At 33.1% G+C, this 14,668-nt stretch overlaps 1 protein-coding gene across 1 annotated transcript in view; it reads right to left on the bottom strand.

Moving 5' to 3' along the window:
* LOC133179105 (E3 ubiquitin-protein ligase TTC3-like) overlaps positions 1 to 12,133 on the bottom strand; it is a 52,866-nt gene extending 40,733 nt beyond the window's left edge. The window contains exons 1-15 of the mRNA XM_061313843.1: positions 12,068 to 12,133; positions 8,041 to 8,166; positions 7,668 to 7,833; positions 6,607 to 6,694; positions 6,007 to 6,134; positions 5,640 to 5,719; positions 5,279 to 5,352; positions 4,857 to 4,963; positions 4,571 to 4,688; positions 2,787 to 3,106; positions 2,480 to 2,546; positions 2,108 to 2,152; positions 1,641 to 1,964; positions 772 to 843; positions 247 to 402 (exon numbers count right to left, since the gene is read on the bottom strand). Of these exons, the coding sequence (XP_061169827.1) occupies positions 247 to 402; positions 772 to 843; positions 1,641 to 1,964; positions 2,108 to 2,152; positions 2,480 to 2,546; positions 2,787 to 3,106; positions 4,571 to 4,688; positions 4,857 to 4,963; positions 5,279 to 5,352; positions 5,640 to 5,719; positions 6,007 to 6,134; positions 6,607 to 6,694; positions 7,668 to 7,833; positions 8,041 to 8,131 (1,836 nt within the window). The 5' untranslated portion in view covers positions 8,132 to 8,166; positions 12,068 to 12,133. The remainder of the gene's footprint in view (positions 1 to 246; positions 403 to 771; positions 844 to 1,640; positions 1,965 to 2,107; positions 2,153 to 2,479; positions 2,547 to 2,786; positions 3,107 to 4,570; positions 4,689 to 4,856; positions 4,964 to 5,278; positions 5,353 to 5,639; positions 5,720 to 6,006; positions 6,135 to 6,606; positions 6,695 to 7,667; positions 7,834 to 8,040; positions 8,167 to 12,067) is intronic.
* Between the last annotated feature and the right edge of the window lie 2,535 nt (positions 12,134 to 14,668).

The following is a 14,668-nucleotide window of genomic DNA, read 5'->3' as shown; positions in this document are numbered from 1 at the left end:
TATGACAAATCATGACTTTGCTGTTCTTGAGAAGAAGATGTTTAAAGATTTTTTCCTATGTATTCCTATCTAAAACATTGATCACCCATTGTGGCCCCACCCTACCCCCAGGGGTCATGATTTGAACAAACTTGAATCTACACTACCTGAGGATGCTTGCATATAGATATGACCAATCATGGCTTTGCTGTTCTTGCGAAGAAGATTTTTTATAGATTTTTCCTATGTAAATTTGTGATTTCTTACCTTGAGAGTGTGCTTGTTAATCATTTTAAGAGCTTTGCCATATTCAGTTACTGCATTTTGTTTGTCGCCCTTGGAGTACTTCTCATATCCATCTCCTAGGTATTTCTTCAGTTCTGTAGATTCTTTGTTCTCTTCTGGACCTTTCTCTCTCTTATGCTAGATGTTCAAATAAAACAAATTAATGTGACACTAGAACATCAACAACATCTAAAAAAAAAAAAAGGGAACAGATTTATTAATATTCTGCAAAGAACTGCAGAGTCAGACACCATTTTTGTCAGTGTATTTGTCCATAGACAAAGTGGATGACTAAGTCCTCTAGCCCTTCTCACAGATTCATGATAAATCAAACAAAACATTATCAACACATGGTAATGTGGCAACATCCCACTAGAGTATTTCAGACTGGAAGCTGGAACATCAAATAAAACACAAACAGTTTGCAACCACTACTTCAACCAATTTTTGAGGCTCCAAAGAGTACAACTTGACAAATATTTATAAAGATAGAAGATGAACACATACTTGCTTTAAAACTGGATTGGGACTCTCTTCTTGTCTCTTTTTATCCCCTTTTCTTTTCTTCTCTTTCTTAGTCTAAAAGTAAGTATGAAAACAATTTAATTTTTTAGACATTAAAATTTTCAGTATTTTGATACATAAATTTTCTCTATAACTAGAAAATCATAGATCTATGTAGCTGCTACCATCTTAACACCCCCCCCCCCCCCCCCCCCAAACCTTGAATCACTGGGCTTACCCTTGTTTTTCCCAGTGAATTTGTAATTGCTGATTGAAATGTCTGATATATTCTTCGAATCAAAATAAAGATATACATGTATCAATATTATGATTGTCTCATTTAAATTCTCCCCTATCTATAAAGATTTCTGTAAACTTTTCTCTAGTAATAAAGTGAATATGAAATTTGTTGATTGAAAAGCAGTGAGAATTTGTCACATGGGAATGATGGCCTGACTTTGATATTAGCTCCAAGGAGAAACCACTATAAATGAAATGAAAAAAATCTTAATGAAATAATCTAAACAACGCTTTATTTCATGATCATCAATTTTTACTTGTACATTATTGGTACGCAAAGTGATTCACAAGAAATATAAATACATCGTTATGATGTGAGTCCAATAATATCTACCTGTATTGGTATTGATTTCATTCTGTCAAATGTAACCTGTGCATTATTAATGTTGTGATTTCATTCATAACCTGTAACTGTCCATTGTTATTGACAAAACAGCACAGGTTACACTTGATGGAATCACATCAGATTTGATTCCATATTACATGTAAATATCACCTGTGCAGTGTTGTAGATGTGATTCTATCAATTATTACCTGTGCTGTGTTATAGATGTAATTCTATCAATTATTACCTGTGCATTGTTATTACTATTTCCTTCCCCGTCTTCATCATCATCATCATCAGCATCATCACCTGCCTCATTGTCATCTACCATGAAGCCAATTCTTGCCAGGTTAGCTTTCCTGTCCTCGATTCCTTTCTGAAACTCGTCCACTAGACTTCTCATTTCTTGTTCTTTTTCTAGGTTCCTCAACTCTTGCTCCTTCTCTAGGACCTCTATACTCATACACAGATCTCTCTTCTTCTGTTCAAACTCATCAGTAAAACTCTTAAGCTCCTTAGTTAGGTCTGGCTCAATTGTAGCTACACGCTCTGGTTGAACTTTATTCTTTTCCTAATTTCATAAAGAAAAAAAATTCATGCAAACAAAATTTAAATAATGGCTAGAAAAACTATGTACAATGAACATGTGATTGACTTGTTTCCAATAGAGTTTGCCAAATATAATCAACATCTGAGTAGACTGAGAATAAGTACCTTCTTTTCTGGCAATTTCTTGACAGGTTCTTTCTTGACAGGTTCCTAAAAATATTAAAGAACATGAATAAGCCTAGCACTGTCTACTCTCCAGAAGTTTATCTTAAAACCTTGAATTTTAAGCAACAATTGCTAAAACTTTAACTTACAGAGCCTAATCTGATTGTCATAATGACATTTACCTCTTCATCAGTCATAATGACATTTACCTCTTCATCAGTCATAATGACATTAACCTCTTCATCTGTCATAATGACATGAACCTCTTCATCAGTCATAATGACATGAACCTCTTCATCAGTCATAATGACATGAACCTCTTCATCATGTCATAATGACATTAACCTTTTAATCAGTCATAATGACATTTACCTCTTCATCTGCTGAAGAATCACTGGTGGGAACATCAGGGATTTCTATGCTGGATTTAGTGCTTTGACTTTAAAAAAAGGAGCAATTTCTTATGTAATATGCAAAGAAATGTATAAAGAAAGTATATATGATTGCAGAGTAGATCTGCTTATAATGATATCATTATTATTTATCTCAATATAATAGGCTTTAAGAAAACTCTGGATACAACAAAGTAACTCTAATAGTCCTGTGTCAATGACTTATAGAATCAATTGAAACAATAAGTTACAGAGTTTGTCTAACAGCAAGAGACCCACGTTCTTACTTGAGGACCTTAATGGCATCACTCAGCTTTATCACTCGTTTCCTTCCAGGAAGATTTCTCAGCTCTGCAGGCAATTCTTCATCAATATAATTATCAGCAAATTCCTTATCCTCCAAAACCATTCGAACCCGCTCCTCTCTTATCTTTAATTCTCTCTCCATATGAAGTCGCTTCCCTTGTTGTTCTAATTCATTTAGATTGGTTTCACTGATATTCTTGTTGCGTGACTTCTTACACAGAATGTAGCCTTTCTTGTTTACAGCTAAGGCATAATCCAGTTTATCCAGATCAGCAAAGGCTTGAGCATATCTATAATGTCCCTGGAAGAAGAAATTTATGGCAGAATTACAAATCCATACATTTGTGCATTGACTAAGATTTACATATAAATATTACAGCAGTATGTTTTTACTTATTGTGGCTGTAAAATTAGGTAAAATTCAACTCTACTGTACATGCATATATGTACATATTACTAAATATTATATAATAAACAATTGTCAGAGGTTATATGTGGTAACAAAAAATTAATATAGGAAGCTTTAAATATCCTCAGAGGTGTTAACCCCATCCTCCAGTTTTCAGTAATGTAAATGATTTTTGTCTGCAATTTTAGCTTCTTACCAGTAATTTTTACGATGGTAATACCTTGGCTTAATTTCTTAATGTACCTTTGGTAACTAATGTAAGATATGAGTAATTTTTTTTATTATTATGTTATTATCTGTTTTATCAGCATGAATCATATATTAATAAAATCTGAATTAAAAACAGTGTCTTCAAAGTCTTAAAATGAATCTTTATCATTGCTAAAGGATTAATATGACATAGGAAAAATCAGAAATGGGAACAAAGCCCAGAAATGTAATATTCTGAGGTCAATCCTTAATCCATATTTTAAAATCAAAATCCTGGATGGACAGTGACTTTTCTACACCCAATTTAGGTCCGAATATCGGCCCTTTCCCCTCTCAAAAATTACAGATTTTCCCCCAATTTTTCAGTTGCTTTTTTCCCAAAATAAATAACACTGTTGTTTTTTAATATATTGAGATTTTTATGTACGACTTATCTAAAATGGAACGCTATCGTTCTCTGTCATTCAAACTCTTAAATTAATGGTGAGGAATAGCAGAATATTTTGTGCATTTACAAGACAGAAATAAAATTTTTGTGTAAATACATCCTAAGATGCATGTGAACTGACGAAACATAGCTTTATTTGTAAATCAAACTACTAGTAGTTCTACAACATACATCCCTGATTCCACGAAAATCAAACTGTTTCTACATCCGGCAGATGCAACTAGCATTGCAGAGAAATTGCGGGAATGTGATTAGGGTAATTTATAAAGCTTTGATAATTTGTTAGAAAAATAAATTATTTGTAATAAATCATGTCAGGTTATCCTAAATTCAATGGCTATTTCAGGGATTTTCTCTTATATCTACTATTATGGCAAAAAAAAAAATTTGAAATATAGGACGGTCACATTTACGGTATTGAAAACTTTCAAAAATTAAAAAAAAGTTTAAAATGTAGAACTGTGCCTAATTTGTTATTTTGTGGCAAATAAATTGAATAAATGATGTAACATTTACTTACATATTTCATTTTACCTTTCAATTAAGGTTAATTAAAATTTTATTGGTTTTCCCAATTTGACACAAATGTCGATGATTTTTCCCAATTATAAAGGCCCAGGCCCCTTTTAAAAATTGTAGAAAAATCACTGATGGATACAGAATTTCCGTAATTGTAAACAGCTCTGTATCCTACATACTTTGCAGTAGTCTGGTTTCAGTGTGACAGCCCTGCGTCCATCAGCCAATGCATCCTCATGTCTTTTCAACTTTGTGTAAGTCTGCGCCCGATTTCCAAAGTAAATGTGGTTAAATGGGCTGCAATGAGATAATAAATTGCACATACAGGCACATGAATTTCAATATATGTTTCAATAACAAAATGAGCAAGTTAACTTTGAAATAATTTACAAAGTAACTTGTAAAATGATAAAATTTTGTTCCAGTCCTACAGTCACAAATTTTGATTATAATTAAGATTCCTACTCTGCCTTGGCTGCCTTGGTGTAGTAGTCAGCTGCTGTTTCAAATTTACCACGCTGATACTGTTCATTCCCAGTGTCCTTGTATTTAGATGGATCAACTGAATGACTCTACAAAAAGCAGATATTTAGTGTCATTTCATAGTACATCCAGCCCTCTTTGGCATACATGTATTTGTGTGATATATGCGTTAAAGTTGCAAGAGTTGTAACATGTTCAACTAAAGTACAATAAAGAATATGTCTCCCTTTGGAATTCCCTCAAGGTCATAGACGATGACAAAAAACAATTTATCTTGAACAACATTCTTCCCTCCTCAACTGTATAGAACATATGTGTCCATTTGTTGAGCGAGAAACACTATACTACTTCCAATATACGAGACTAATCTAAAAATCTTTAAAATGTTTAGGTTTTTATCTTACCTTTCGTTGATTCCTTCGGAACTCCTCTCCCATGTCCTTAGAATCTCTACCGACTCCCAGGATCAAAATATGATCTGTAAAGGAGATATAACATGTATATCTAACTGTGCGCAGGATGGTATCACAAGGTTTTCAACCTCATTAATATTGCATGTTTATAAATACTAAGGATATCTTCAATAAATATGTTTAAATTCAAAAGACTAAGATCTAAGTTCAATCCGGAAAAAAAAAAAACTACTGATGAAAACTTCATAGCTTCATAATGCAATTAACAGATGAACTTTAAAATCACAAAGTAGTTAACATTCGTGTCCTTGTAATGTGGATAACATGTGCACAACTTTCCAGTACTACTTACAAACTTTCGCTACATAAATGATTGCAAATTTGGTTTGCTTCTCATTCTTTTTACACAAGGAGGACTTGTTCATTTTATTCCTACAAGAAAAAAAATCATCCATGATCATTAGCCCATCAATAAATGAAGGCAGACCTGCAATTCCATGCACTTTTACACATAATGTTGTAAACTAAAAGTCAACAATGAAAGTAGAGTATCTAGGGAAATTAACAGGAAATCCTTTTTATCTATCTTCCTTTCCTGAAATAAAAATTCTAAAGGAATAATGTGTTTATAAGGTGTTTATCAAGTGCCATTCAAGCTGTGAACACGACAGTCAAAAATCTGGCATTCCCATTTATCAGCTGGTTTTGCCTTTACGTACCACATTTTCATGATGTTTTCCACATCTTCTGCCAGTTTAATACAACCCTCCAGATGGATTTTTTCCTTCATACTTCCCTCTACTTTGTCCACCAGATCAAGGCATGAGATTAAGTAAGACTGTTTCCTCTGAAATAACATGAATTTGTTTCAGAATTTAAAGTAGCAGATATATTTTCTACATAATGATAAGGGAAAAACCACATACTCTAACTTAACAAGACCTGTAACTGTACTCTGATGTTGGTCTTTGACTTTTTCATAATAAGCTGAATTCCAGTCTTTTAACAAATTGAATAAGTTGAATTGATAACTTTAGTAGCATGAACATCTGTACAGGAACTGATAACTTAAGGACTAATATAATCTTTTACTTGCATCCTGTTAGTATGCAGAAATCTTGTCAGACAAAGAAAACTCATCAATAAGTGTCATAATTACACCAAAATACTATCCAAATCAAACAATGAAACATTATTCTTCTAAACCACGTAAACCTGAACAAGAACATGACATACAGTGTATCCGATCAAGAACATGACATACAGTGTATCCGATATAACACATATACTGCCTGACTCAGTAGGTATTAAAAACTTACCAGTTTTCTTTGCATCACTAAGAAAACCTGTTCCACCAAATCTACAGATTCCCATTCTGTCCAAGACAATGCCGATATCTCACTTTCTCTGTAATAAGAATAATAATACAAATTTTAAAACCATGAAGTATTCAAACAAAAAATAATAGCAAGACTATGATAAGATTACCTACATGATTTAAACTTCTGATAAAAATTTCTTCAAATTAATTCTTTAATGAGAATATGGTAGTCCATGCTGGACTCATACCCTGAAGGGAAAAACTGCATAAAACCAGTTATTTTTAAAAAATAATTATATTATCCATGTGTTAACTTGATGTTGACCATCTACAATTGATTTAAGGTTATATTAATTAATATCTCTTGTCAACTTTGCAAAATATGTGCCTCTACAGTTTACACATTACCATGATTACAAACCTCTAGTACAGACAAAAATTTCAAATTTTTTTTAAATGGTCTTGATCTAGGCTCTCAGAAAACATAACTTAATGTCATAAACCACACTAATGAGATTCTACAGTCTCTGTATTGTAGAGTAATGCTCCAGACAAGAATTTTATGATCCTGATCCCTGTGACCTTGAACTTGTCCAAACAATCTCCGATCAGGAACTTATGATCGATACACTCTCTGACATAATCAACCTCTATGTCAAGTAGGACCCTGTATTACCTCTACAATATAATTTATAGGTTAATACACTACAATCTTATAATAAGTTCCTTTAACTTTAACCTGAGGAATTGAGCTCGACCATGGTTCAAGAAAAATCCTCTGTGTCAAGACTTCTGCAAGTTACAGATGGCCTTATAAGAATTTGGGGGGGGGGGGGGCAAAATTTACCCTTTGATCTTAGCAACCTTTCTGTCACCTTTGAGCTCTCATGCTACTCAACTGAAAAGTTATTGCCCGCACATAAAGTGGGACAGAACAGGACAGGTAGGTAGGTATACAGATGGACATGGTGATTCCCATGCCCCCCCCCCCCCCCACTTTGTTTGCAAGGGACACAATTACTAAGTGCTTTATTTACTGCTTTATTTACATGTACCAACCTATTTCCTTCTAGGAGTTTAACATCCTTAAGTGCCTGAATCCATGGCTTTTGGACAAAGTTATTAAGACCCAGCAGGAAAGGTCCCAGAGATAGGACGTGAACTTGGCTGTCCTGTCGGTCCAGAAAACGGTCACTTTTCTTCATCCAGATCTCTAAATACTCACCTGATATAAAAAAAATCTAATTATAACTTTCAAATGGGCAATTTCAAGTGTTACTTAAAAGGACAGTGAATTTGTTTGAAGCTAGAAATTTTCAAAATTAAATGCATACATGTACTTCTTGTGGATTTGTTGAAGTATTCTGACGTGAGAACTTGCAAAAACTGCATTTTTACGTGAATTGTTACATGGACATATAATTTGACTTACTTGCAGGTTTAGTGGGTAGACTTGTTTTTGTGATGTCCTCATCTGATGACTCGACCAAGTCCGGCACACCTTCACTATCGGAGTCTGACATGATATTGTCTGAGGTGTCTATATATAATTCTTTCACTGAAACAGGGAATGAATATTTACTTACATGTACATAGGTGGACCTAAGTTACTTTGGAGATAAGGCAATGCAGGGCCATGTTTCATGTAAATATACAATCAAAGAAAGGAGCTAATTTTTAAGGTCATTATGATTAACTCTACACAGGGTCAAATGCTTATCAAGTATATTCACAATTGCAAAAATCTTCCTTTTTCATTAAAAAATTCTGTCAAAATTTAACTTGTCAGGAACTGAGCTATTTAATGGCTTTCAATATTCCTTCTAATATCTTTTTTTAAGGTTCATTGATACCCTGATAAGAGAGATAACTTAAAATAACATAAATGTCTATTATTCCTTTATAAATTTGTCAAGTTGAAGTGTCTTTTTTGTCCAGTTTTGCCCCACAAGCTATGCTATAATTGTTTGCATATATTTCTTTTGGAAAATCATAAGAGTCAAAGAAACATTTTATATGAGTGAGTCGAGGGTTTATGAAATTTAAATGAAGTTTTGTAAATAAAAAAGAACTGGAAAATTCAAAACTACATGGTACTATAATTTATCTATTCAATTTAAAAGGTATACATACTGGCAAAGAATGCATTATCATTAACCTGTTAACTATGTTTGCTGCAGCTACTAACTAGAACACAAAAGAATTCACATGTAGCTACAGGTACTTAAAATCTACTTCATGTATTGGTCGATCAGTCATGCACCTAACTCTAGTATGATGGAGATGAACTGGTTTTCTATTGGTCTCTATTTTATTAGAACATTCTCTTAACAACTTAAATTATCCTAAAAGTTCTTTCATATCTCTATTTTATGATAACATTCTAAAAACAACTTTAATTATCCTTAAAGTTGTTTCATATACACATGTACCTTCTATTCAGGAAAAGAACTGTTATAAGAGATATTCTTTATTATACAATCTTCCTAATGTATTGAACCATGCAGTCAAGTATTTAGTTATAGGGATCAAAAAGGTGCCAAGAAGCCTAAGAAAACACACACTTCAAGAAAAAAAAAAAAATTTAGTATATTGTATAGTATAATATATATAAATAAATATTCAGAAATATTCTAGGGACTTTCAGAGTCATGATTTTCCCCAAACTAATTTATTCCAAAGTAACTGTACAAGTTTCCAAAGGCAAAGAACTTTAGGGAAAAAAAATCAAAAGTTGTATTAGGTTACCACTTTAAAAGTCATAAATTCCCTATCTGTTTTGTCCATTCAATTTAATTACGTTTCTAGGGAAGAAAACTCTTCTTCATATCACACACTTCCAACTTCACTAAATTGTTGGCATTAATATGATAATACAGAAGGCTGAAACAGCTATTATTAGAACATTTCATGACAAAGTACAAACACATGTTGAATAGTTACTCAGCTGAGAGATGTACTACATGCCAGTGTATGCAATAAAACCACACTACTATAACTTAATGTTACACTTTACTAAAGTCAATTCTGTTATATGGAAAAATAAAAAGGATACTGCACCATGCACAAATAAAACAGTTTTGAGGAGAATTTATGGTATATATGCATGTATATGGTCATCAACATACTTCTTATACGAAAACTTAACTGCATTTTTGTCAATTGTCGTAATTAGTCCCATGAACAACTGTGAGGTGAAATTTTATTCTCTGACACATGTATATACTTTTATCCCTGCCTTCATTTAAGAAGAAGTACTGTCATATGATATGAATTTACCTTACTCAGCCTTTTTATTTTTCTCCCCCGTAATTTAAATGTCACATTATCAAATGAAACCAAACCAAAACATGAAACAGCAGGTCAAACAAGTAGAAATAAGGAGTAACATCTGAATACAATGTATTGAAAAAAAAAATCAATATATAAAAAAAAACATTGTTAAAGAAATAAGTTTACTATCGGCAAAAAGCTGTAATTGTTGCCTAGTAACAATTTTAGCGAAGTCTATTTTTCCTCCAATTATCACCGTAAAGTGAAAGAATCAATGATTCTAAACAACACTCTACTGCCAACGGGTAATGTAGGATGAAAGATACAAATTTCCATGTAGTGTATTTATATCGATCATACATGTAATAAAAATCCAAAAACATTAATTTTTAATAAAAGTAATATGGAATGATTTCTGTCCTAACTTCACATTTTATTTTGAAACCTCTCTCTTCAGATCTTAAAAGAACAAACTACACTTGTAATCATGTGATAAAAGACTATTTAACAAATAAACAGTAAATCTACGGCCATAAAATTATAACATATTTGGATGAAAAGTAATGAAAACATAAAACATGATCCAAGATCAAACCTATTTTTAATGTAATAATTACAGACAAGCCTTAAAGGACAATTGTACATATAATGAAGTCTGAATTAATTTTTCATTTGTCTTTATTTTTCATATTCAACTTCACTCTGAAAGTTTTCAATACCAAGCATTATAAAAAAACACACCAGACATGACTCTGTACTTGTTACCATGCAACATCAGTGTGCAATGAAGTGTTCTGTACATGCAATCCAAGGGTCATCAATATTCTCTTACTAGTGATTTTTAATTTTTTTAAGAAATCAACTTACTATTTTGAATATTTCTCACAAAATATCTCTTCCTTGGGGTCACTTATTACAGACATACATATATTTGATATGTTTATCAATCTAAAAATCCCCAAACCTATAAATAGCCACAGCACAAAGTATCGTAGGAATATCGCTCATATGAGAATTTTTTTCCTTGTTCTGAAGAAAACTTCCCAACCTTATACTGACAACAATTCATAATTCATATGTGCAAATACAATAATCATAAATGTGGCTAAATAAAGATCACCCAAAAATAAATATTTGTTATTAAAATAAACACTAGCTATTAATATGCTTTTATTATGAAATTTTGTTTCGCTTGGAACTTTAAATCAAGAAGTCTTTTGTATAAACATGTCAAAAGATTTATTCAATAAATGGGACATTTTACTCAACCTCAGAGAGTGATTATACTGATAACTTAAACAAATCTTCACACATATTGCTGATCATGTTTCTTTTAAAGGGAGCAAAACAAAACAATAAAAACCCAAAGAAACAAAATAAACCAAAATTTTAAAAAAAATCCACATAAAAAAGGACCCCCCCCCCCCCACCACCACCAAACTGTGATAAAAAATATTGTAAATGCATTTATTTATTGATAGCAGAAGATAGCAACATTCCGTCTTGAGTAAAGGATTCAATATACCTTGGCATGCACAAACATGAAGGAAAAGAATGTTTTAATTGCTAGATATTTAACCTTACAGACTTAAAATATTTGATTAGATCTATTCATTTTCTTTTCAAATCAAGAATCAGGGGCAATGGTTTTACAAAGATAAGATTGAATATTCCCCACTTCCTGGTAGAATCCATTCTCCAAGTAACATGTTGGCAAAAAATCATGTCATTATGTTTAATCAAATAATAATTTATTTGAGCAATTGGACATAATAACAAGGTTATTAATTATTAATATACATCATTTTAAGAAATTTATTAACAAATTTATTACTATCATTGAAAAGTTAAAATACACGAAGGCCTTGTCAGCACATGCCATTTTGACCTTTGCCAGGCCTTGGCATAGGCCTGCATGTGGTGGTCGATGACCCTACACTTTACAACCAAGCCTCCAATATTGTAACCTCTTAATCTTCATTATTTATTTGTTTACTTTATTTCTTTATTGTGATTTGTAACATTTTCCAGTATGCCTTTTGTTTCTACGATTTCTTGAAATAAACTGATGTCAACAGGTCAAATTTCCATTAAAAAATCACAAGAAACATTTTTATTTCCATAACTACAAAGAGACCTAAGCTGCTCATGCCCTTACAATAACAAACGTACATCACACCACTGACCTATTCGCTGAAACTAAAACGAAAGTTGATACACCGGGAATAACCACCAGTCGTCTCTTATTTACTTCCTTTTCTCATAGTTCTTCAGCTCAAACACGCAATATTTCAAATATGGCGTCGCATCGAATTATGCATTCGGAACATCTTTAGGATTATCCATCCGATCCACGTGGTTGTAGTATTTGGACGCGGCAAATTACGATTTCGCCTAAAATGTCATATCTATTTTATATTATGAGTCACTTGCGCTTAATTTGCGTTAAACAACAGTCAAACAGCTGTCGAAAATAATGAAAATGAATCAGTGTGAATAGGGGGAAGGGCATTCAGAGAGAGGAATATTTTTCAGGCCCGTAGGAAGCAATATTTCACCAGTGACGTATACGTCACTGATTTCACTTTGATGGGGCACACCCATACAATTTCAGTTGGGGGTGGGGGAGGCACTATCAATTACCAAAATTCCTTGGCAAGCAAAAAAAGGTCATCATTATTGAGGAGGCAGTGCCGCACAAGCATATAGTAGAGGTCTATGTTTTCTATAATAGTACTTACTCTATATTTCGGCAAAATCATTGGAAGGGGGGCAAGCCCCCCCCCCCCCCATTCCTACGACCATGAGTTTTGAGGGAATTGTATGTATAATCATTTTTATGCATCTTGTCTCCTAGAAGTCCAGGCACAGTGTATAATAAATTTCACTACATGACCAACTTAGCCCACCCTGGAGCCTGAACACTGCCTACATGTGACCTAGATTTTAAAATTGTAGGAAATGAGCTTAATATTAATGCTCGTTTTAATCAGTGACCAATGACCTCAGACTGGTCCAAATGCGAGGACCATGAACCATGAATTTTACAGTTTTGGAAAAAGTTTAAATGTGCAAAGTTGCTTTATAGATGTACACAACTAAAGAAGATTTTTCAACTGTAAATAATGCATTTTCAATTGATGACCAATTTAGTTCCACCCTCTGAACCAGAGGCTAACATTTTTCAGAGGGCTAAGTGAAGTTTGCTTGTTAATGCCCATCACGAAATAAATTTCAATATATAACCAACTATGACCACCATAACACCCGAAAACATGAATCCAGGTGAATTCCACAGATAGATGATTCCATCATCATCTATCTACCATGATTCTTTAAAAAACATCATTCACTCATGTCCACTCCTATCGGGCCCAAGGGAATCAGAGACCATAAAAATCGGCAAATTATTACTGAATATATAATTTTAATATGATTTAATATATACATGCATGTATATATTTTTTATCCATCGATATACTAATGCACTAAACGTTATATTTACAGTACTTTCTTTCGTTTGTAAGGGATTTATTGTACAGAGAGGCGTGGCAGTCGAGTCGCGCAGCGACGAGACTGTCACGCCTCTCTGTACAATAAATCCCTTACAAACGAAAGAAAGTGTCTGTAAATGTCTTGTGTCATGGTGCGGTACTTTTCCTTTTGATGTTAGCCATACTTTAAATCAGATAGAAAACCTTTGGCTGAATTCCAACGTACTATAACTTCTAGGGGGCGGAGCTTAGCCGTGCAATAACTTCCAATATACTGTACAATAACTTCCAAAGGAACTCAATACTTCTGAAATTTTTTTTCTTCAATTTCTGTAAGCATATATAACCTATCCAGAGGAAAAATGAGAAACCCCACAAAATTCACCCCCCCCCCTTTCGATCTGAAAATGCATACGTGAAAACCATTTTCATGAGGATTACATGTAAACTCATTAGTTAACTAATTTAAACAAATATTTTAAAAATACACAGACTTTCTTGAAATACATGTATTCAAATTAAAACAGATAACTGAAATCTAACAATATTGAAAACGCGCAGTTCGATGATTCCCTTAAAAGCAACTGTTTTCTGAGTTCTTTGAGTTACATGCAAACTGATACATGTTCGTATATAATTGTATCTGGACTATTTCACACTACATTCCATAATTTTGATACCTGTGGCTACAGTGCTTGACTCGGATTTCCTCGCGACATGCAAGCGTATCCCTAGTAACAGTAATGTAGCGGGTCAAAGTGCGGGCGGATCCAGGTTTCCAGTATTGTGCCTGTATTTGTTATGGTTTTTGAAATACTCATACTGCTTAAATTAATCCATCAAATGCAATTGCACACTCGTTTTTTCGATACAACCATCTCTTTCATACTTTCTGCTTTGTTTGAACACCCTGTACACTTACGATGGACCTAGGCCTATGACGTAATGTCGCGTGCAGTTTGGTGCTGAAGGAGTGACTATGCAAATGACCATGACACAATTGAAAGTTATTGCTATAAATTCAATAAATTGCATTAAAAACATTTTGATTACTATAATTTTCACATCATTATTAGGTTCAACAATTAAGTGAAACATTTCATCAATTTACTTCAATAATAAATGTTCTATCCGGTAAAGACGATTATGACCCCCTTGGAAAAATGACCGGGGGTCATCGAAAAATGACCCCCTATCCATAGAAAAATGTATTTTTTTGTAGAAAAAGAGACCTAGGGGTCAACTGTTTTCTACATGTGCAACCTATAAGAAATTGATCTTCTTGCGTTTTTT

The sequence above is a fragment of the Saccostrea echinata genome, unplaced genomic scaffold (assembly GCF_033153115.1).
Source record: "Saccostrea echinata isolate AGI-Se365-2 ecotype Australia unplaced genomic scaffold, CSIRO_AGI_Sech_v1 ptg000004l, whole genome shotgun sequence".
Classification (NCBI taxonomy): domain Eukaryota; kingdom Metazoa; phylum Mollusca; class Bivalvia; order Ostreida; family Ostreidae; genus Saccostrea; species Saccostrea echinata.
Note: the sequence above shows the minus strand (reverse complement) of the source record. Positions and strands in the feature narration are given on the sequence as shown.